Source organism: Carassius auratus, chromosome 46, assembly GCF_003368295.1.
Source record: "Carassius auratus strain Wakin chromosome 46, ASM336829v1, whole genome shotgun sequence".
Lineage (NCBI taxonomy): Eukaryota > Metazoa > Chordata > Actinopteri > Cypriniformes > Cyprinidae > Carassius > Carassius auratus.
This window is the reverse complement of record NC_039288.1, coordinates 13,717,248-13,741,208: the sequence shown is the minus strand read 5'-3', so window position 1 is coordinate 13,741,208 and position 23,961 is coordinate 13,717,248. Positions and strand designations below refer to the sequence as shown.

The window sequence follows — 23,961 nt, the reverse complement described above, 5'->3', positions numbered from 1 at the left end:
GTAGCCATAGCACATGATACTAAAATGATAAATCACCCTTGGTTTTTTTTTTTTTGTTTAGCCAAGCGTTGGCAGATATACTACCAACCGGAATGCTGTTTGTCAGGTAATGACGTTCGCAAATGTCTTCCTCGCATTAGTTGTATTTAAAGACCAGAGAAGAATCTCTTAGTGTCTCATTTTTTTCGAAACTTGATCATTTTGACTTTGAAATCATTTTTTCGTCCATGCTTCCCAATTGTTGTGAAATCACCTATTTCATAAGTAGGTTATTGTTAAGAAATGATCATGACTCATATACTAGAACTTGTCTGTACATGAAGGCAGAAGATGAAATTGAATGCAGTTTATTCAAAATCCCCATCACGTCATTTATGGTTTTTAATGTCCTGCTCTCATCGTAACAGACGCTCACAAAGGCTCTGCTTTGTCAGCAGTGGGTTCTTTTTAAGGTTATCAGTACATCATCATCCTCAGAAGTGCTTGTGCTTGTGAAAAGTTTAGTGCAGCATAACTGGGTTAAATTCCATATAACACGAGGAAATGAATATTGGGGCCGGCAAAATGCACATCTGCATATATTATTGTGGTTTAAAGCTGACATGCACAATTGTTTCGTTTTGCACGTAAGTGGCTTCAGTCATTTAACCCATTATGATAAGCTTTGGACTTTGGACCTTTTATATATGTTTTTCAAGACCTATTATTCAAAACACTTATCCACAGCTATTGAAAGCACTGCTACACTGAACGATGCGAGTAGAATGGTGGCTGATTTTGTTATAGAAGGAAATGAATCAGTCCTTTTGAACAGATTAAAGTGATGATGGGGAGGCCGGTCTTGGGACATCCTCCTCCTCCTACTGAGTTTTCTACCTCATACATCCTTTAGTAGTTGACAGTGCTATGCTGGGTTGGCTAGTGATAAAGCTGTGTGCGCTTTTGGACGACCTGCTTTCACCTCTTCACACTGCAGAAAAGGTAACATGTCTTGCTTTTACAGTTTGCTGTTAAATATATATAATGTGTCCTATAAACTTGCTTTACATTACAGTTGTCGTAATGGTTTAAAAGCATTCAGCTGTGTGTTAACATGGTATGTGGCTGCTATGGAGAGAAGTAATTGGAGATAAAGATTTATTTTTAATAAGACTCTTTACCAACTGAGATTGTGTTTGAGATTGTTTAAAATAGACTAGAAAAACCTGTTTTCTTTTAATAGTAAAAGTAAATTAAAGTGTGAACTGCAAATGGTACATACTGTAAAACAATCGGTAAGAATGCACTTGCACTCTTAATAATAAAGACTCCAAAAGGAGGTTTTCATAGTTAAGGAAATAAAACAACCATTTTGTGTACCTTAACTTTTTTGTTTATTTGTCTATGAAGACATTTTATAATATGTAGAACTTTTTCCCAATGATTGTGAATGTTAACGGTTCTTTGGGGAACCATTGATGCAAACAAAAAACCTTTAGTTTTTGAAGAGTACATTGTTCAACAAAAAAATTGCTCGCTTTCATCTTTCGATACATAGGATATTCTGAAAAGTAATGTTTTTTTTCCCCATCCATGCATTGAAAGTCAGTTGGGTCTAGATTTTTTTTTAAACCCCACTGACTTTCTTTGTATTGGCCAAAACATTCTTCAAAATAACTTTTTTTTATGTGTGTGTGTGTGTGTCTGTGCAAGAAGAGTGTTAGGTTTGTAACTACATAATGGTAATCTATCTCTTAAAGAACTGTTCTGTTGCTTGTTTTAAATCACTAAAACTAACTCGAATCTTTCTCCAGGGAAGGACATGAATGCGTCATTTCCAGAGCTCAGGGAAAACATCACCTGTCTGAGCTCCAACAGCACCGATTACTTCAAACGACAAGTGTATCCTGTAGCATACATCCTCTTTTTTGTCCTGGGACTTGTCGGTCACTCTTTATCTGTCTGCGTCTTCTTCAGCCAATGGAGGACCCAGAAGAGTTTCACTCCGGTCAGCTTGTTAATGGTGAACCTGTTAGTATCAGACCTGATGCTGGTGTCCTCTCTGCCCCTGAGGGTCTCCTACTACTTAATGAACTCGCACTGGATTTTTGGGCACGTCACCTGTAAATTAATCTCATATGTGTTTTATCTGAATATGTACAGCTCTGTGTATTTCCTAGTGGCCCTGAACATCCTGCGTTATCTGGCGCTGGTGCGGCCGTACCTGTACGTTCGTATACAGACGCACTACGTCGCAGGTATCGTGTGTGCTCTCATTTGGCTCTTTATGGGTGTTGCATGCAGTCCACTGTTGTTCACTAAGAAAAAGAATCAAAGCCAAGGCCATTTTCGATGTTTAGAGCTGGCGGAGGACAACGTGGACCAATTGCTCCTCATCAACAACGTTACGTTTCCAGTGGGCTTTGTGTTGCCTTTGGTGATTGTTCTTTTCTGCTCGGTCTTGGTTGCGAAGAACCTTCTGAGGCCTAGTCCTGCACTCGGTAGAACCAGACCTTGCAGGAAGAAGGCTTGTGCTCTGGTCATCATCAGCCTTGGGATCTTCCTGGTGTGCTTTATGCCGTATCACATAGTGCGGACTATCTTCTTAACAACTGAGAAGCATGTCCAGATGCATGGATACAAAGACTCGTGTGACTATATTTTGGTAGTCCGTAAGGCTGCCGTCATAGCGCATTGCTTGTGCACGGCTAACAGTTGTCTGGACCCCGTTCTCTTCTTCTTCGTTGGGGAAAATTCCCGAACATTCTTTGCTAAATGGACAGGAGGAAGAAAAACCAGCACTTGTGCTTCAGGGAGGAATCTACAGCAGGAAGAGTTACGGGTTTTGCAGAACTGAATGGAAAATGGTTGAACAGATCCGATCAACAAAGAACAGACCAGAAGTACAAACAAAGAACATACAAGAAGTACCGCATTCTTCTGTGTACTTCATAAATAGATGCACAAAAAGGTCACGTTTTACTGATCGGCCTTTAGAGATATTGTGGGTTCATTACGATAAACTCAACAAAATTTCGATTCCTGCAAATTAATTTAGACTGATCCCTATTTTTTTTTTTTTATTAATAAATCTTGATTGCAAATGATTGCAAAATTTGTAAACGTTAAGATAGGCTACTCATTGTTTCAGTATAGCCACAAGACTTGCGTAAAAATGAGTGTTATGATTTTAGTGTGGAAAAATACTAACCTTTTCTGTATTACAACTATGATAACCATCAAAATGAAGACAACAGCTATACAGCTAAAATAGTTTTAATAGAAGGCTAATGCCTGGTTTCACAGACAAAGCTTAAGTCTAGTCCCAGACTAAAATGCATATTTGAGCTGCCTTAACTGAACGCAACTTGCACTGGCATAAATAAATAAAACCCATTGATTTGTATCAACACCAGAAATGTTTTTCCTAGGAAATATAAAAAAAAAGTTCTAATTTAACTAAGGCCCAATCCTGGCTTAATTTAAGACCTGTCCGTGAAACCAGACAAATAAGTGCTTTTATAAAATTAAAATGATCACAAATCCCCCAGAAATTGGGCCCACTTACTAATATTATAACGGTATTATTGAATGCTGTTGATCGAGCTTGTAATGAACCCGATATGTAAGTCACTGCATGTGCTCTTCCTCAGTTCCATTATCCAATAACTTCAGGTGGCGGATCAGTGTTTGCGCTTCCATTGGTAACTCTAAATAACTGTTACCTCAGTATTGTGGTGTTGAATGTTAAGTGAATCATGCTAATATTTAGCCAGTGCTGTTGCACCCATATGTGTACTATAGCATGTATTATGGTTTCAATTTATATTTTCAATTTAAATGGTTTGTCCTGTGCTGATGGTCTCACTTCTCTCTGTACATCTATGGCATGTGTCTGCAGAGTCCCATGTTAAATTCTGCGTAATCAGGAAGCAAAAGTAATGCAAGCAAAGCATGTGGCTTCATGCATTCACCTGCTTTTCACAGCTCTCCTTATCGACACATTAAAACTGCACCCTTCCTCTTTTTTAGGTTACCATACTTGACACACTTTTGTTATAATAGCCCATGTTGGATGTCATGGTCACTGCTGGTCAGATTTCATTGTAAACATGCATCCCATGCGTATTGCAGTACTTTTTTTTACTTTTTCTTTTAGATGCAATGCTTAAAGAGAAAATGTCAAGAGAACTGTTTCTAAGAGCAATTGTTTTGTTTATACATAAACATTGAATGGGCTGTAAAAAAGAAAAAAAATACTGCTTCCTCTTTCATTTCATCCATAAATGGAAGTATTATAACTTGTTCTCTCACTAAAGCTCCTCCCATTATGGTGCATACTGCTCAACCTGACTGAAGCACATTAGAAACGTCCTCTGCATCAACACACAAGTTAAAGTCTTGTGAGCTATGGACTTAGATTGCATTTTTAGCACTTTAGAGCAATTTTGGCAAAAGTGTTTATTATCAAGTTAACTGTTAGCCACCAAGCAATAATAGCATGTTTTAAAAGCTCAGCAGCTGATGCTTTTGTCTTGTGGAAATGTTTCATTTAAATTAATCATTGATATGAGAAACTAATATTGATATAATGTGGATGTTAACCTACCAAATACCAAATTAAACACTCCAAATATAACTACAGGTAAATTCAAGCATTTGTTTTAGTTTTAGTTTTCATTTAACCTATATTCATCCCAGCAGTAACAGTGGTTTTGCATTTTATACGGATCTGTTGGTAAGAAATGTTTGCTAACCTCTGGCACTGCAATGAAGATGTTCCTTTTATGACACACTTGTAAATAACACTCTGCACTATGCTGTTAAATCACCTTTGTTTTATGTTTTGTCAATGTAAATTATCTTGCGGCCCTGAGAACCACCGTGGTAAGTTGTATTGTGTGTATAGTTTTTTTTTTTCTTTTTTTTTTTTTCTTTCTTTTTTATACAAAGATGTACTTTTAGATTTTATAAAATGTTTTGAGCTTTAAAAAAAGTAATGTTTTATTTGTTGTGGTACTAGCTGTAGTAGTTTTGTCCATTCCATGGCTTGTCATGTGATGTAAATATGGCTGCGCCCATGAGAGGGCGACCTGCCCAATGTAGAATAAAACAGCTGTTTCTAGAAAACAGATGTCTTCAAGACATTAACAGCTTTAATTATATTTTCAAAAATGCAGTTCTTTGAGAAATTTATGCAAAAAAAAAAAAAAACTATTTCTCCTTGGTATTAACGTCATTTTATTTTCAGCACAGAGTTTTCATGATTAGTTTCTGTAATTGTGAAAATACATAAGAAACTACAGGCCATTTCGCTACAACAGTTTTTTACTCTTAGAGTATGGCACAATCTTATGACCATGGAAATGTTGTAAGAGTCAGGCCTAAATATAACTAACGACCACCCTCTTGACTTACAAGAGCGCGCGTGCACACTGCGCTCGTGTGAGGAGCAGAGAGCGCGCGAGTTCCTTAAGCAAGTGTCACACCAAAACAGCTACAAGAAGTTGAGAACACGCCAACGACCGTGGAAGATGGAGGTATGGAATCATTTACTGTGCTTGCGCTTCAAACTCTTTGTTGCAATTTCCTATACTGCTCTTCATGCGTTATCTGCTGCAGAGTAAACAAGAACTTGTTGCATTTCAGTCCATGAGATGCGACGAGATGATTCAAGATGGCAAAGCATCAATCTTTATAGACGTCATTTTTGACGAGTCTGTTTTGATTATACACTGAGCTCCAAAATTATAGTGAAAAGCGTGTTTTGATTTCTTTAGTGAATATTTTTCATTACAGATAATAATTAATAGAATATATATATATATATATATATATATATATATATATATATATATATATATATATATATAATAAGCATAAACTAACATTTCAATATTTTTTGTATTGGTTTGTCCCTTTGCTTTAATACCAACAGCACTAAAGCTGCATTAAATCCACACTTTTGTGTAATAATTTATGATTATCTTAAATAGTTAAATATGCCTTATTCTTTTTACATCATAGCATTTATAAATCCTAAAACTTGTGCTTCCAGTTTCAAGTTACATTTTGTATCTCAGATTTTGTGCGCTCAGACTTTTTGACTCCACTGTATGCATAATATATTTATACATTATATAGTTTTTCATTTAACGTGTGTTTGGGTTAAATTAGTTGTTGTTTGTTTAACCTTTTTAATAGGCATATTAATTAGGCTTTGAAATCTGTGTGCTGTCAAGCTTAAGAGATGATAATGGTTTCCACACAACACTCTTGGCAATGTCATATGTGAATTTGGAGTCGGTGGATAAAAGATTAAGCATAGCTGTGGCTATGTAATTCACATGGGCCAAGCCACCTCTAAACCTCCATCAATCATAATTCACATAACCTTGTTTGCAGAGGCTGCCATCATCACTAGCGGTTTTATTGTTGTGTTTGTACAAGTTACTCTTCGAATTGCTTTGACACTGGTTCCCTTACGAGTCTCAAGTAAGAAAGAAAGTGGAGTGACAGTCAGCTAACTGACACAGGAAGTGGTGTAACCTCATTCGTATGAAAGATTAAAATGGCGGGGTTTGATGATGGACCCATGTGCTTGAGTTTGAAGGTGCATGTATGCTTTGATTTGCAGATTGGAGGCTTTTTGACAACTGATTTCCAGCATACAGTTTGTAATTAATTGAGTGGCTGAATGCTCTAATCACTTTTTTTTCTGTCAGTGAATATTTTGAGTGCAGCTTTAGAGACCTGTGGGAAAATGTGAATTTTTCCATTGGTTTCAGTGTTTTTTTACTGTATGTTCTATACTGCTTATGTACTGTATATGGTTTCCACTAAAGCTGCCATATATCATTTAGTTGCTTTACAAATATGACAATAATAAATAACTATATTATTATTTCTTAATATGAATTAAGGGATTGGGTTGGGCATACCTAAATAAAAAAATTAAACCGTTTATTTGGTTTAAAAATGTATGTTTGTTATTTAATTATTTTTTTTCATGGATGTTTCAAGAAATTATTTGACTAACAAATTATATTTAAAAGATAAACTTTTGTCAAATTTCAGTCAGAATATTAGAGAATAGAAAACTACAAGTGATTGGTTTCAAGAACTACAATTATCACACATTCAATATTATTTGTAATCCATCTTCATGTGAAAAATGGCAATGCAATTCTTTCACAACTTTTTTTGTTCATGCGAATGAGTCTACAACTGAAAGCCTCATCAACAAAATCGCTCATCAACATTTATCATGTGCTATAATTGTTGCTGTATCATGTTAGATATTTGTTATAATTACAGATCATGCAGACAACAGTGTGGCATTACACAATATTATAGCAGAATTATTAAAACTTAATTTAATGAGCTGCTGCTTATTGGGCAGTGACAGTATAACATGCAAAACACCTGCATGTGCATGTGCTTCTGTTGTCTGGTTCGGAAGATTACATTGTGGTCAGAAGAATTGTTTGTTTGCTCAGATATGCATGCCGAATAGCGAAAAAAAAAAAAAAAAAAAGATTAATAAAAGACAAAATAAATAGGTTTCTCAGCTCATTTTATGATGATAGTACATTTTGCATAGAATGAACCATTGGTGAATCCGTTCTGAGCTGAGCCACTTTTAAAGAGATGATTTAATTCCTGCCTTTAAAAAAATGTACCTTGACTGCTATAAGAGTTGTGAAGTTTGGATTGACTGCATTTAATGCATGCCTGTTTTACAGCTTTGTGTTTGGTAATACTGACCCTCAGAGCACTCTACCGCGTGGACTTCTGGATATTTAAGTTGATTATCTCCTGAATGTCAGTTATGCGAGCCTGCGGGTCAGTGTCAGTCCCACCTCGGCAGCTGTTAGGGCAATGGCCCTCTCTTGTCTGAGCTGTGCACAACCACAAATTGTGCTCATAGATGAGATGGAGAGATTTTGAGAAGGGAAATGTTATTGCAACACTATTAACTGACTACAGCAAGCTTTCCTCTCAAAGGGCTTGTATATTTGGTTTGTTCTTTGTACTTGATAGTGTTCTGCGCATTTAGGAGAGCAATCATTCATTACCTCATAAAGAACTTGCTTAACTTTGTGCTGCGAGACTGTGAGAGCATATGGGTGTGAACTTGTCTAAAAATTCCGGGACATGACTTCATTTGGAGTATTAGCAAGTGATGTAAATGTTCAGTGCAGGACACAATCTCCATGTCTTTTCCATGCCATGATTCAAAACAGTTGTTTGGTTCATAGTTGTGTCACTGTCAGGTAACTGTCCATTCCAACCAAACCGTCCTTTCAGATGTCAGATAATGCCAAGTGGAGACAGCTTGTCCCGTCACAGGAAGTGGATGTCTGTGCTGTAGATGGAGTCATTACATACTCCTGGAACGCTGTGTGATTGATTCAAGACCTGGACCGTGATGGGATCTGGGTGTGAGGTGGAGTCCGTCATCATAACTCACTGACTCACACCAGAGTGTTTTGCGAAGGCTCGACTTTTCCAGCACACAATCCACTCCAAATATTCAGATCCGGAACATGATGTCATAGTACTGGTGCACTTCTGGATAGAGATCACTCTAGAAGAACCTGATTGTCTTTGAACTCTGTTGCCTTTAGGAAAGAAAGAGTGACTTAGGCCATAAACATACTCTATACACATGTCCGAAAATATGTGGTCTTTCTGCAACTTTGCATTACTGTGGGTGTTACAAACCACAGATGTCTGTGCCATTAACCAAGAGTGTTATTCAGGTCACTAGCTGTTTACATATAGACATTTAGCTAACTTTAACTTAAGAGGTCAAGGTTTGGCTAGTTAACATGACCCAGCTAGCCCCTGCTGGTACAGTAGATGTTTTTCTATTGACTATTATTTAAAAGTTTCTGTGTATACTGATTAAATTTACTGATTCTTTTTTTTTTCCGGTTGCACAGACTGTTTTGCACAGTCAGCACAGTGTGTACTGGTGGACTTCTAGAATTAGGAGCATGTATGGGTTGGAACAAAATCATAATTTTATTTTGTTATATTAATATAGTATTTATAAAAAACAGGTCACATCAAAGGCTCACTACTGTAAAAAAAGATAATGTGTAATTATTAACTGTTCCCAACTGAAATTTGGGCTTTGGCTTTTGTGAAGTGTTCCTAGAAATGTAATTGTTTAATGTCAGGTCACAAATTATTTGTCTGATTTTCATAGCCTCTGACAAAATGCCCCTGGTAACAACATGGCTACCCAAAATACCCCTGAGTCTCTCTTAGATGATTTTTTACACACAACTGCTCCTACACTCCTGATGGCCGTGTGCTTAATGAGCTGATTCTAGCTTCAGTAGGGCCGTTAAAAAGCGCGTGTCATCATGATCATGCCTCTGTTTTGGAGACGAAGAAAGGCTGAATCGATTGTTTGTTGCTTTGTTTCTCACCCTGTGTCATCTGACTGCTGCCAACTCTTGTAAAGATAAAACTTTAGAACGGATTTGTCTTTTGTTGCTTACATTGTGTTTATGAAGGTAGTAAAATTGTTGGAGAAGCTATTAGTGACTATTGCAGCAGTGATGTCATCTTCAGGAGTCATCTCTGCAGGTGTGTGTTTAATGTGTGCAAAGGCACAGCTGAGACACACACACACATACACAAATGTTGTAAATCTCAAGGGTAGATCTGCCCACACACTGCATTAAATGAGTAGTAATGAGCTCAATGTCCTGTACTTAACATGTTAGCATGTGCATTAAACCTTTTAAAAGTAAAAACCACACCATTTGTCATTTATGTTCAATCTTTAAAGGAATCGTTCACCCAGATATGAAAAGGTGCTGTTTATCGATTCACCCTTGGCCCATTCAGGTTGTAGGTGTCTTTCTTTCTTCAGAAGAACAGTGAATAAATTTTTTAGCTGAACCCATATTTCTTTAGTGAGCTATAATATTATAAAGTCCATGGGAGCCATCACTTGGATTAAAGTGAGCAACAATTGTGTCATATACGTGTACATCATTTTTTTGCATTTAATGTTCATGTGGACCATGGTTTCAGCTTAAAAAAAAAATCTGTATATATTTTTGGGGATAAAATATTCCTTTCTCTGTAAAATATTCCCACAGAGTTATACATGCTAACAATGCCGTTTTATTTTTAGATTTACATAATATCTATTTACATAATGGTATATTATAAGATTTTTACTTGCTGAATCTTCAAAAATCTGATCATAGAGGGGAACTGGATGAAGGAAATATTTTTTTTCTCAGTTAAAAATGTTAAAAATGGCAAACATGTTGCTATGTTGCATTTCAGGCATGGGAGCTCCGCTCTAGTAGCAGTTCAGTCTCAGCCTCATCATCTTCCCATGTTGACTTTGGCAGTTAGCATAAATTTGTCAATTTGTCAGTGACACTGAGAATTTCTGTGAATGTGTCTTGGGGTCACACTTGAGAATGTTTTCTCAGGCTGGAGTTCGAAGTGAGCTGGGTGACAAAACGCATGCCTTAATGCATGATATGGGCTAAACTGCTTGAATAGGTTTCTGTTATGCATAAAGTCTACTTCGAAACATGATGCACTGATATATAAGTGAAATGCCTAGATTTAAATTAGTAACAAGCTGTTTCACAGAACACTTTTTTTCTGTCCATGGGCACTAAATAGGGCAAATGATGTCATGTTGGAATGCTTTTATCTTAAAGAGAACTGGATTTAGTGGAGCTGGAACACATGGGCAGCAGACGCAGGCAGGACTGAGAGCAGCGCAGATGGAAAGAGGCTGGGCAAAATATATATTTTTTATAACTGAGGCCTGAATGCATCAAGGTACCAGGTATATACCAGGTCTTATTTGGAGATTTTAAGAAGCAGCTGGCTGTCATGTACAGTACTTTTTTTTTATTATTATTTTGTGTTTATGAGAGGCTAGCAGGCTCTCATAGACACCAAAGCAAGATTATTAAAAAAATTGTAGTTCTTTGTGTTAGCTTGACATATTTGAGTGTAGAAGTGAAGATTCAGGTTCAAATGACAACAAAATATGTTTACATATTAAAAGTATATTAAAAAATTTATTTAATTAAACTTAATATTGAGTAACATACATTTCACACACACAAGTTACTTCAGACAGGGTCACAGTAAAGCATTGCACATCTCTGATCTGATCGTCATGCATTTTCAATTAATGGAAAAGAGGAGCCTTAACATTTTAGGATGATGACGACAAATTTCTTCTCTTTTTTTTTTTTTATAAAAAAAAAAACTATTTGTCCCCACAAACTGCAACTTAATTTAATCATGAAGATGCATTCATAATAGCTTTGCTGGTTTGAAAAGAAATTCCGCTTCTGATGTTATGCTCTTGCCTTGCTCAAACACCCTTCCTGTTTTTAACTCGTCTTGTATACTTCAGTTTATCTTAAGTTGCCTCATCGTTGTATAACCAACATCCTGTAAGATATAGACTGCATGCAGCTTAGTGTTGAAGGGTTCCCACAAAGCTCTGAGAATGAACTCCTTGACAACAAACAGTTTTAGGGCCCCAGCCCTAAAATACCACATTCTGCAATCACTATTGAGAAGGTAGCACTGGTTTCCCTTCACTGATAGTGAGAGAGCTAATGGTCCTAGATGGGGGCCTGTGGATGGAAGAGCCTGAGACTGGGATGATAACAGCGGGCTGAAGTTACACCCGACTGAGCCCATGTCCCCATGAGGCCAGTTGCATGGCTCAAAAAGCACTTTCTCAAAGATTTCCTTTGAAATACGATCTTTTCATCACTGTGCTCAAATGTGCATTCATGACTCATGTGGTTTCCTGTGGAGAAAAACAAGACATTTTCTCAGCCTCACTGTGGAAGTCAGTGTTACACACCTAATGGCTTGTAATTAGAATTGTTTCTAGACGCTTAAGGCAAAGATGGCCTTAAATTCTCAAATAGAGGGTGCTGCTTTTCCCTTTGCAATATTATGTGTTTTTATACATTTTTCAGAAAATTTGTTATGTATAAAGGTGGCAGGTGTTTTACATTAAATAAATTGATTTAAGGATGCTTTGCCACGGATTGCAATGTAAAAAATTCATATTACAAACAATATATCAAAAAGAAGGGTCTGTTCTCATTCATACACTAACATTGTTGTATTTTTAGGAGCATTCTGTTGTAAAAAAGCGCTCGGTGGCTGAACTAGCTGGAAAATTCAGTATTCCAATACCCCACATGACAGACGCTGAAGTGGTGAGGTTTCATATTAATCTGACTATGATCACATCCTCTCTGCTTTCACACTTGAACTTCCTAATTTGTCCCATTGTACTCTATTCCTGGACTTTAACAAAGTCATCTTTTTTCCCCTGCTTTTGCTTAAAGTTTATCATTTTGTTTTCAATCTTCAGCTTTTCTGCTATCTTTTTTCCTAATTTCCTTTAAAAATCAGTTAACCATTAGTTTAGTGTGGATGAAAACATAAGGCGAGACACTGCAGGTGAATAGGGTAAAAACAAATAACTGATAGTTATCACCTTACTTACCCAGTTGATTGATTACATTGATTACTGCAAACATTTTTTGTATTACAAGTTTTCAAAAATGTTATGTTTAAATATGCAAATGATGCATTATTTAATGAAATATGAGCTATTGGCTAGACATATATTTGCATAAATGTCTAGTACAAAAATCTGAACACTAGATGAAGTCAGTTTCAACATTTTTTTTTTTTAATATTTTTTTTATATTACAGTCAAATGTTTTTACAGAGGGAATTCTGGGTATCTTTTTTTTTTGTCACTCCATAATTCAGAAAAACTTGGAACAGCCAGAAAACAACATATTTTCAAAATATTGGGTGGAATAAAATGTTGTATATTATCAAGGAAAATATATATGAACTAATCCCTCTGTAAAAACCTTCAGAATATAGACAGGAATAAAAATGTAAAGTTTGGTGTGAGTAAGTGCTACTGATATGGCTCAGTGTTGGAGAAAAAAATTATTTTGAGAAAACGGCCTTTAAAAATATGTATTGTAATCGAAATCTATTGACACAAACAGATAAAGTGCTTAACGGTGTCTTTTGGATGTTTTCCTTCCACTAGTTTGAAAAAGCACTTTATGAAAAGCCAAAAAGCCCAGAATCTCAAAATTGACAGGTGCTTGAAAAAACTGTGGTTTTGCCTGCAGTGTCTCACCTTAAGCAAAAAATATATATATTTAAAATATCAAATGATGCAATAAAAATCACTGACATTAAAATTGGAAATTGATATCATTTATCCACAGCAAATTAATCTGTGTGTATATTAAGAACTCTATATTGCAGCATAACATTAAAGGGTTATTTCACTCAAAAATGTTTTACTCGCCCCGGAGGCATCCTAGGTGTACATGACTTTCTTCTTTCAGACGAATCCAGTTGGAGTTATATTAAAAATGGTCCTGGCTATTCTCCATCTTTGCAGTAAGCGGGTGTTGCAGTGCTTCAGTCCCAAAAAAAGTGAAATAAAAAGAGCCCAACTATAATTAAAAGTGTATCACACCGCTCCGGGGGGTGAACAAAGGCCTCCTGTAGTGAATTAATGCCTTTTGTTAAGAAAAATATCCATATTCAAAATGTAAATGGAATAGCAGGACGATTTCTAATATAACTCTGACTAGATTCGTCTGAAAGAAAAAAGTCATGTGCACCTAGGATTCTTTGAGGGTGAGTAAAACACAGTCTAATTTTAATTTTTGGGTGAACTAACCCTTTAAGTCTAAAATGAATAATTATGTAACGCAGACATGTTTCTTGATACCTGCTGTGTACATTTAAACAGGAAGTGTATCATTTTCAGGGGGAAATTTCTAGGTTAGTTCTGGGCCTGCCCCCCGTTTTGCAGACAAGGAAGCAAATTCCCTTGTCACATACTTTGGAACAATTCTGCAGTGGATTTTAGATTCAATGCCACCCAGATTTTTGTTCTTACGAATGTACAACTCTTGTTAACTCTTGGGCCTAGGTATTAATGTTAAGACTGGATGTGGAAATCCTCATGAACTGCTTGGCAAAGTGTCATTCTATCGCTTGGGAAACGGACACCGAAGGAAGGCGTCCTCAAGCACAGATATTAATAAGAATGAATGTTATGCAATACAGAAATACTATGCTGCATGTCTGTGCAGATGACAGATGGGTTATCTTGTTTTTACCACTCCTTTCTTTTTCCCCTTTGTAGGCCTTGTTGCTCATTCTTGTATTATTTCTCAAACATTTCCTCATTGCAAACAAGTACATAAAATTGCATATCTTTTAAAAAAATGTCAATCATCTTAATGTTTAATTTAGTCGTGTAATTTTAGACATTTTATTTTTAGTCAGGATTTTTTAATTGTTTTATTAATTTCTCTTTTTATCTTAAATAGCTTTATAACTTTTTTGTATTAATATTATACATTGTATATTTTTTTAATATTGGGTCCCACATTATATTAGGTGGACTTAACTACAATGAACTTACATCAAAGTAAAGTATAGTGTACTTATTGTGTTTATATTGTATTGCAATGTATTGCAGCTTTGGTGTTATGTATAGGTTTAAGGGTGGGTTAAGGTGTTAGGGATGGGTCAACTGTAATTAAAAATGTAATTACGGAAATTAATTACAGATGTAATTACATGCAAGTATTTTAATGTAAAAAGTATAAGTATAATGCAAAAACATCCATGTACAACATAAGTGCAAATTATTAATTTAAATGTAAGTACATAGTAGTTAAGGCCACTTAATATAAAGTGGGACCATATTCTAATTGTGTTTTATGTAGTTTTTAATAGTTTTATTCTGTTTCTATATTATAGTATAATATTTCTATAATTATTTATTTTAAATATTATGTTTAATTTTATTTAAAAAATGTTAATTCTTTAGTTTACATTTTTTATAGATTTTGTGTATTTTTATTTTTACAGATATAATAATATTATTTTTATTATTATTTTTTTTAAATATTATAAAAAATGTTTTATTTAATTCTATAAATACTTTATGTATATAGAACATATTAATATGTATTTGTTTGTAAGGGGGTGCCTTTTTTTTTTTTTTTTTTTTTTGATGATTAGGATTCTGTGGAAGTCATTTCTGTGGTAAGGTATGCACGTGTTTATGTGGATGTATAGCATGTGGATCTGAGCTCTTCTTTTGTTCCAGAACAAGCCTGTGAGGAGGAGACCCCCACGCTCACTACCGCTGCCTGCTGCTAATGATGCAGGTCAAAGCCAGGATGAGGTGAGATGATCAGGGATTGAGGGAAAAAACTCCAAATTGTCAGTAATATAACTAGCTTTTGTTGCAATGTAGTTAAAACATTAACTTTAGTTAAATGCATATAGAAATTATGTTTGTAAACTACTACCTCAAATCAAAATTTGCAATGTGTTTTTAGCAATGATGTAGATTTTCAAAGCTTTTTCAATATAAACCGTCAGTATTGTTAAAAAAAAATTGGTTTTGTTTTTATGTAACTGATTAATTTTTTTATCCTCAGAAAGGAGCTGAAACAGTATCAACCAGGAAGAACAGAAACTCTGCCCTCATTGAGAAACTGCAGGTTGGTTGTTCACAGGTTTCCTAGTCTTACACAGCAATGTTTCCCTCTAGTGGACAGAAGTCAGTATTGTTTTAGATAATGAAAGTGATTTTCCATCCCATTTCACACAGGCCAGCCTTACGCTTTCTCCTACGGGACCTCCGTCCTTTTCAAAGAGCCCAGGGGTGCTGAAGTTACCGGTGCCGTCCATCTCCCCCGGCTCTCCCAGCAGCCCCTCTAGTCCTCCCATAACTGTCACGCCCAAACAAGAGGAAACTCCTGCCAGCTTTGAGAGTCCCACTGAGGGAACTGTTCTCAAAAGCATCAACAAGGTTCGAGGCTTCATATCATTTCACATGTCAGTGAATTCAAACCGATAAAACTGGTTGCAGAATTTTAATTCACACTTATTTTTACATCTGCGTAGGGTAGAGCTCGACTTTCCATCAAGCGGCGCCCACCGTCTCGCAGACACAGGAAGTCCAGTGCAGATGAAGGCGGAGATGATGTGGATAAAACAGCCTCAGCCACCCTCGATCAAACGACTCCAAATGGGCATGAAAGAGACGTGTTTGAAGAACACAAGACGTCACCAGATGCAGAATCTCTCTCCTCTAAAGAACAGATCCAGCAGGAAACGGAACCTGCAGATCCAGAGAAGCCAGAACCGGAGGAAAAAGTGGAGACTGTGACTTCGGAAAAGATTGAGGGAGAAGAGAAAGAAGAGGAAACAGAACCAGAGCTAAAGGAAGAGAAACGTGAAGATGAACCACCGCTGACTAACAATACAGAAGAAACACGTGAAGCGCTAGACACGCAACCACAAACAGAGCCGGACACAACAGATGAGAAAGAAGAGGAACCGAAAGAAGATGAAGTAAACCATTAGAGCCGAGTGAGTAGGTATCATATCCAGGTTCACAAATGTTATATGCATTAGCTTGTTTCATTGTATCTCATTATTTCTATTTTGCAGGAGTGTAAAGTCTCTAAATAGAAAAAAAAGGTCAAAGCTGCCTCAGACTGAAGACTGAAACTCACTGCTTAACCATAGCGAAGACATCAGGAGAAGATGAAATAATGTCAATTGGTTTAAGACTTTAGACTTAAACCAAAGATTGGATTCGTTTGAATGTGCAAGTGAAACCCGCAGCTGCAGAGAACTACCGTATTGTCCCTCCTGTACAGTTGTGTTATTGTTCTGAGCCACATTAGTTTGATTTGAGATCATATGGGATTTGGTTTGGTTTTTACTTTTGTATATAAATATTAGTCTTCACATATTTTGTATATAGTTCTTGTAGTTCGTAGTTGTATTCCTGTCATAAATATGAATGGTGGATCATTGAGACTTGCAGAAAATAAAAAATGGGAATATGAAAAAAACTTATCACAATTCCACATTTCATTGGAGAATATTGGTTTTCTCAGTGCAGTGTTGGATGACAAATATTGAAGTATCTAAGCATGAGTATATGTAAGGATCACTAAGATGGAAAGTTCTGGTTCTAGAGAAGACTTACCTCGAGGTCATGACCCTAGTCTGCTCCTATTCTGCATAAGATCTGGCCTTCAGACAAATATTTGCTTAAAAAAATATGCGCAAATAACTATCTGTTTATATAGCAGAAGTACCAAATATTCTCTTATACAATCTCTTAATCGGAGAGCTGACAGATTTTCAGCGTTAGACCTGTTCTCATCTCTGGGATCTGTGCTGACCTCATGGAAGCTCTAGTGAGGGACAGATTATCATTTAAATAGAGCTCTCTCACGAAGCATGTGCTCTGTGTTTTAATATTGGCCCTGACTACAGAGTAGAATACTTAACTGTGACATAAACCCATTGAAATTGAGATTTATACATCATCTGAAAGCTAAATAAATAAGGATTATTAGGATCGGAAATTTTTGGTTGAGATACAACTTTGAAAATCTGGAATCCGAAAAAAATCTAAATACTGAGAAAATCGTTGTCCAAATGAGTTCTTAGCAATGCATATTACTAAACAAAAAATAAGTTTTGATATATTTATGGTAGGAAATGTACAAAATATATTCATGGAACATGATCTTAATATCCTAATGATTTTTGGCATAAAAGAAAAATTTATAATCTATAATCTACCCATACAATGTTTTTTTGGCCACTGCTACTAATATACCCCAGCGACTTAAGTCTGGTTTTGTGCTCCCGGGTCACATATTGTGCTGCTTGTTTAAGTCCTGAAAGCATTCAGTGTTGTTCAGTAATGGCAATGAGATTAATTAAAGATTAGATTCAGAAATGTAAGGTCAGGGGAGGAAGGATTATGGTGGATCAAATAATGCTTCCTAATCTATTTGAGCTATTACTGAAATACAACCAGAATTTTGGTTTGTTCTGATTGCTAATATTGTCATGGCAACTATGATGTAAATAAATAAACAAATGATGAGGATAACAATTATTACAAGAATTACAGCCTGTTCACTTTTTGTTTTACTGTTGTGACTGGACAATATGTAATATTATAATACAAATAATTATTGATAATGATACTTTCATTACAGTTGATACTGTGTATTACGTATGACATCCTTGTCTTGCTCTCTGATTGGTTTACAGTGTCAGGTTTAAGCATGCAGACTGCACACAAGCGAAGCACATTTCAGTGTTTTTTTATATAATGATGTAATTATATTTGCATGTGCTGCACTTTGATCATTAATTTGTTCATTTGTTTAGTTCCTTCACATGACGTTTGAGTCGCTGCTGGTAATCTCAGCATCACAAATTTACACTAATTTACTGGTAGATCTTTAGAAATGGCAGGAGTTTTGAGGTTCAGGTAATGACTACAGTCACTTAATCCCATTTAAACCATATTAAGACCCTAATGAAGAGCACGGATCTGCCTCGTCACCACTTTCAAGTGAGAAAAGTCAGCGATGGGACTGGCATGCAGACAAAACGAGGCTGGGAGATCATCATCAGGTCATATCACCAATAGTTATGTGACAACTCCATTACCCATAAAATGCTAAATATGCTTTCTCACCATTCATCTCTGTTTAATTCTGAGTGCTTTATACACGAAAATGAAAACAAAAAGCAATTTTTTTATTTTACATTTGTTATTATCATTTAAAAATGTTTTTCTTTTCCTTTTTTTTTTTTTTTTTTTTTAGTTTAGTTCATATTTTGAAAACAGACCTACACAATTTGTAAAACAAAAAATATGGAGCCTTTTTTTTGGTTTGGATTTTGTAAAATTTTTTAGATGGTTATGCAAAACTTTTTTTTCTTTTTTCAATTTTAATTATGCACAGATTATGCAAAAAATAAATAAATCCTATAATAATATACTTTTAAAAAGTAATAAAATGTTATGTTGATTATGCATAAGAAACCATTGATCAAATAAATTTAGGTATGCACAATATACGCATTAATGGTCAACATTTGAGACTTTTTAATCAATATTTAATTGTGTAAACTTTTTTTTTTATATGATCTTATTTTTTCAAGTATTTAATAATCAATAAAAAATCATTTAATAGCACTGTTAAATGTACTTGCTATCAAATAACAGAATTAATATGCATTTTTCACATACATGTACAATATTTGAATGTTGTAATATCTACATTTTTAATTGTTATTGTAATGTTGCAGTGCACAAATTCACTTGTAATCGAATTTTCATGTGTCATTATCTGCCAAAATGACTTTAGGGTTACTCAGCATTAGCATAATTTTATCATGCCTGTTTAAATTTTAAATGTATTTTGTACAAATAAAAGATTTAAATCTGCATTCAGAGAGATGAATAACTAGACCTTGTTAGACCTGTGTAACACAACATACTGGGAGATGGCCTCTGATGAACTCTGCACGAACAGTTCATCTGGGGCCTGAACGCTGTTATATAAGCATTAGCTACTCTGTGCCACGGACTCTTTAATGGTCAGGTCTTGTCATTATCCCATTAGCTGTAGATATTTTAAGGTGCCACCACTTTTTATTGGTACCTGGATGTAATAGTTTCAGACATTCAGTATCCAGTGCTGTCACTGTGTGCGGAGGCCAGTGTACACCTCGTCATCAGAGCTGACGGGCCAGCAATCGCCTGGACCAGCAACGGGACAGAAGGTGTGTGAGGGCCATGGGGAACACACACGCAAGTCTGGACGACATCCTCGCTGAGGACATGCACCACTGGTATAACAAGTTCATGAGGGAGTCTCCATCAGGCCTGATCACACTTTTTGAACTCAAATCCATCCTGGGACTGCAGGGCATGAATGAGGACGCCAGCAGTTATGTGGACCAGGTGTTCTTCACTTTCGACATGGATGGGGTGAGGGTTCATTCTTGAATTTGCATGTTATAGCAAGAAGCAGTGTAGTTTCCGAATATGTTGACTAAGATGTAATTTTCCAATCTTGCATATCATCGTTCGTAGCTGTGTTACATAACCGTTATTTATTGTTTGATCCTAAATGGTTGTTTCAAATAGACCTGTGCACCAGAGCTCAAATGGGTAAAACAAGGTCAACTCTGGTTAACAATACCCATTTTTATAATGGGCAAAAAACTAAACAAAAAAAAAAAAAAAAATCAAGGGGCCAAAATATATGGCAAATATATGTATATATATATATATATATATATATATATATATATATATATATATATATATATATATATATATATATATTGTTATGAGCCCAAGTCATTCGTTGGTTGTTTCCATTCTGCCCTCTTGATATGTAGAAAATATATTTAGTTTCCATTTTGCTTTGTTCAAATGCCAAAATATGTACTTCTGAGAAACTATTCCAACCCAGTCTTAAAATGCATTCTGGCTCAGTGCAAAATTTTAAAGCATAATTTGAACAGTATAAAATATATTTAAATTGAAAATATAACTAAAAGGCTGTCAAAAATATAAATTAGGAAATACAAGTAACTAAATGTATTTTTATATTTATTCCAGCAATATATTTGGCGTTTTGTTTTATTTTATTTGTCAAGTTTTGCCATATGGTGAATGTGTCGACAGCAGGCAATATGATATATGATGTGTATTGAGAAATATGGCGGTTGCATTTTGTTGTGTAATTCTTCCAAGCACACTTGATAGGTTTACCAATGTGTCAAGTACATTGAGATTTCATTCTAGTCTGTTCAGCTTAGAGATGAAAAGCTTACAAAGTAACAGTTACAAAACGTACACTGATTAATGTTAAAGCAAGCTAGCATAATGATCTTGACTGGATCTCCGTATTTAAATTGTTCATATTAAAACAGCCTAACAAAAAAATATATATTTATTGTTATATGAACTGTCCCTCTTTTTCTTTGCCTTAGGATGGATACATAGATTTTGTGGAATATATCGCTGCCATCAGCTTAATGCTCAAGGGGGAAATCAACCAGAAACTGAAATGGTACTTCAAACTTTTTGACCAGGATGGCAATGGAAAAATTGACAAGGATGAACTGGAAACAATATTTACTGTAAGTGAACGTTTTTTTTTTTTTTAACAAATACCATAAACCATTCCAGTTAGCTAACTTTAGTTTTTTTGCACAAATGATACAATACACACTATGCCCTCAACCATGTAGTGTATGAATTATATAAGCTTATCTTGTCATTTATAATCAGAGTCTGATAGCCCCTCCCTCTTTGCCACGTAATTAAAGCTATGAGAGTTGAGAGCATGAAGTGTCCAAAACTCCACACTTCTTTTATTTTTCTGATTATTTAAGTGCATCAACCAGGTATTTACAGTTCACACTAATCACACTATTTATACAAAAACATTATAGAATAGTGCACTAGTACGCAATATAGGGATGTTAACCGCTGCTTAGGATAATCACTGAACAACCTACATTTATATTTTATCCCACATTAGATCTTTGCAAACGAGCTGAAAATAGAAAGTCAAAACTAGAACCTTACTGCAGTTCAGATTATGTTTACATGGACATTGGATCAGTCTGCTTAACTTGTAGATGATCTGATTTAATCCGGTTAGAGAACGGTTTTTCTTGTGCTGTTTCTGTACAGGGGTCTCTGGGACTTGACACTTCTTAGTGTGTAAATAGTGTTGCGTGTCATGAAGGTCTCATGTTCAGCTGACCTCAGGTGGCTGCTCAGCAACGCCATACAATAATGCTGCAGTTCTAGGGATGGAAAATTTGTAATAGAATTTCATTGATGTTTCTGTAAAAGAGAAAAAGTTTTATGTTTTTGGTGTTGTTGTTGTTCTACAACAGGCTATACAAGACATTACAAGAAATCGTGACATTCTGCCAGAGGAAGTAGTGGCTCTTATATTTGAAAAGATTGATGTTAACGGAGAAGGTGAGAACCAGTTGATTTATGAAAATTTTCATCTGTATGCATTAATATATTCTAGTTGATTACATCTCCCTTTACTTAAATGTTCAGGTGAACTGACGCTGGAAGAGTTCATTGAAGGAGCCAGAGATCATCCGGACATCATGGATATGCTGAAGAAACTGATGGACCTCACTCCAGTCCTGATCATTATTGTCGAAGGGCGACAGAAACCGATCAATGCAAGTTAAGCAGGCTAAACTCCATCAGAGAAACCAGAAACATTCCCCGCCTGAAAACAAAATGAAAGTGGAGTTTGGTAGTCCCACTCTTGAGGAACCGATGTAGCTTCCCACAGCTCCTGTGTGATTTCCTCAACAGAGAATTCTCAGGGAAACTTTTGTCCAAGCATGGTGGTGTCTGACCCCAGTGGAGATACCAAGCCTTGCATCGGAGCTGTCCTCAGCTGAACATTAATCTTCTAATGCTGTAAGGGATTCAAGAGACTTGGCAAAGCTTAGAAGTGAGCAGTGTGGTGCTTTTTAAGGAAAGGCTCAGTAGAGCACATCATATAATCCATGTACTTGTGCTTGAGCTGTTTATGGCATGACTATATTGCTCTGGGAGGGAACTCTGACACAGTCCATTGCCGATGTGGCCTGAATTGCACTAAGAACTGGGAAATGAACAATGTATATACAGCAACGGTTCTCAGTTGGTTTTTGCCTACATTTTACATTGCACATCAAATGGCAATCCAAAAACAACAACAAAAAATGTACCTGTAAATCAAACATTTCTGGAGAATGTTGTATTCAACATAATATTTCAATGAACTGTTTCCTACATTGGTAACCTGACCAGGCTGAATGGGAAATATAACTATTTGATAAATTCATAAATGCAATAGTTGGCCACAAAATGTTGACTTTGATATCTTTGGTGTTATTGACAATGGGAAGTTGTGCCTGTTTATTGTGTTGTCCGTGACCCAGAACAGACCCTAAAACCCATTTCTGACCACTGATATCATTTCACAAATATTATAGCACTTTATCAAAGGAAAGTATCAAATTTTTTCTTCAACAATTTTTTTCAAAATTAGTAACTGCATTTTGACTACCATTCAAAGGTTTTATATTTTATGAAATGAAATGGGGGAAAAAATACAGAAAGACACATTAAACTGATCAAAGGTGACAGTAATATTTTTTTTTATAATTGTACAAAAGATTTCTAATAATGCTGTTATTCTATTTATCAAAATGCCCTGAAAAAGATGTCACAGTTTCCACAAAAGTATAAAGCAACACAACTGATTTCAGTATTGATAATAATAAGAAATGTTTCTTAAGAATCAAATCAGTATATTAGAATGATTTCTGAATGATCATGTGACACTGAAGACTGGAGTAATGGCTGCTGAAAACTCAGCTTTGGATCACAGGAATAAGTGCAGACTTGGTGAGCATAAAAGATGTGAAAAAAATAAAAAGACTTACAGAACCCAAAATTCAGAATCTGTATTGCACATATTTAAATGTACATTTAAATGTATATTTCTGTATTGCCACTGTTTAAAAGTCAGCAGGTGTTTCTGTTTTTTAACAAGTCTTGAGTCCTTTGGATAAGCCTTGCATTAGAAACCTTGAGAAAACCACAAAAGGACTCTAAAAGTGCTTTTACACTTGGAAATATTTTAACAGCATTACTAAAAAGCAGACAGTTACAGTACGTATGTCTAGACTCAGGCTTGATCTTTTAGCACTAAATTTAAATTGTGTAACCATAGCATACAGTACATAAACACCAGTTCAGTTGGATGCACACCAAAGATCGGGGGCGTTGTTTATAAAATGTTGCAACCATCCTACATTTGATCTGATGATCATTTCTCAAATATGCATACATGTGATGCAGGGAAATGAATGTACACAGACACACACACACACATACAAAATGCTTACGCCTGCTTAGAATCTGATTTTATGTTATAAATAAGGCACCAAAACTGAGGTAGTATGGTGTGAGTTCTTTAGCATGATGTGACTTTCATGACTGTTTTC

The 23,961-nt window shown here is 35.6% G+C and overlaps 3 protein-coding genes across 5 annotated transcripts; all 3 read left to right on the top strand.

Moving 5' to 3' along the window:
- Window positions 1–84: 84 nt before the first annotated feature.
- On the top strand, window positions 85–5,112 carry LOC113064300 (cysteinyl leukotriene receptor 2-like). Its single transcript, XM_026234992.1, has 2 exons — window positions 85–981; window positions 1,794–5,112. The coding sequence occupies exon 2, from the start codon at window positions 1,802–1,804 to the stop codon at window positions 2,834–2,836; it is 1,035 nt and encodes a 344-aa protein (XP_026090777.1). The 5' UTR covers window positions 85–981; window positions 1,794–1,801; the 3' UTR covers window positions 2,837–5,112.
- A 276-nt stretch (window positions 5,113–5,388) lies between these two features.
- Window positions 5,389–16,944, top strand: LOC113064296 (capZ-interacting protein-like). Of its 3 annotated transcripts, none has more exons than XM_026234985.1 (7): window positions 5,394–5,519; window positions 12,138–12,224; window positions 15,179–15,256; window positions 15,516–15,578; window positions 15,689–15,889; window positions 15,985–16,452; window positions 16,534–16,944. In XM_026234985.1, the coding sequence occupies exons 1-6, from the start codon at window positions 5,514–5,516 to the stop codon at window positions 16,444–16,446; spliced, it is 897 nt and encodes a 298-aa protein (XP_026090770.1). In that variant the 5' UTR covers window positions 5,394–5,513; the 3' UTR covers window positions 16,447–16,452; window positions 16,534–16,944. The 3 variants fall into 3 exon arrangements, with proteins under 3 accessions (XP_026090772.1, XP_026090770.1, XP_026090771.1); XM_026234986.1 differs by having other exon boundaries at window positions 15,985–16,456; XM_026234987.1 differs by lacking the exon at window positions 12,138–12,224 and having other exon boundaries at window positions 5,389–5,519.
- A 1,770-nt stretch (window positions 16,945–18,714) lies between these two features.
- Window positions 18,715–22,785, top strand: LOC113064294 (guanylyl cyclase-activating protein 3-like). Its single transcript, XM_026234984.1, has 4 exons — window positions 18,715–19,900; window positions 20,914–21,063; window positions 21,832–21,919; window positions 22,007–22,785. Exons 1-4 carry the CDS (start codon window positions 19,706–19,708, stop codon window positions 22,144–22,146), a joined length of 573 nt encoding a protein of 190 aa, XP_026090769.1. The 5' UTR covers window positions 18,715–19,705; the 3' UTR covers window positions 22,147–22,785.
- Window positions 22,786–23,961: the final 1,176 nt, after the last annotated feature.

What these genes read in the sequence shown, in the direction of transcription:
- LOC113064300 (XM_026234992.1), top strand. Translation starts at nt 1,802, where the DNA reads ATGAATGCGTCATTTCCAGAGCTCAGGGAAAACATCACCTGTCTGAGC.
- LOC113064296 (XM_026234985.1), top strand. An exon ending in ACATGACAGACGCTGAAGTG is followed by an intron (nt 12,225 to 15,178) that starts GTGAGGTTTCAT and finishes CTTTTGTTCCAG; the next exon opens with AACAAGCCTGTGAGGAGGAG. An exon ending in CAGGTCAAAGCCAGGATGAG is followed by an intron (nt 15,257 to 15,515) that starts GTGAGATGATCA and finishes TTTTATCCTCAG; the next exon opens with AAAGGAGCTGAAACAGTATC.
- LOC113064294 (XM_026234984.1), top strand. Translation starts at nt 19,706, where the DNA reads ATGGGGAACACACACGCAAGTCTGGACGACATCCTCGCTGAGGACATG. An exon ending in TCACTTTCGACATGGATGGG is followed by an intron (nt 19,901 to 20,913) that starts GTGAGGGTTCAT and finishes TCTTTGCCTTAG; the next exon opens with GATGGATACATAGATTTTGT. An exon ending in AACTGGAAACAATATTTACT is followed by an intron (nt 21,064 to 21,831) that starts GTAAGTGAACGT and finishes GTTCTACAACAG; the next exon opens with GCTATACAAGACATTACAAG.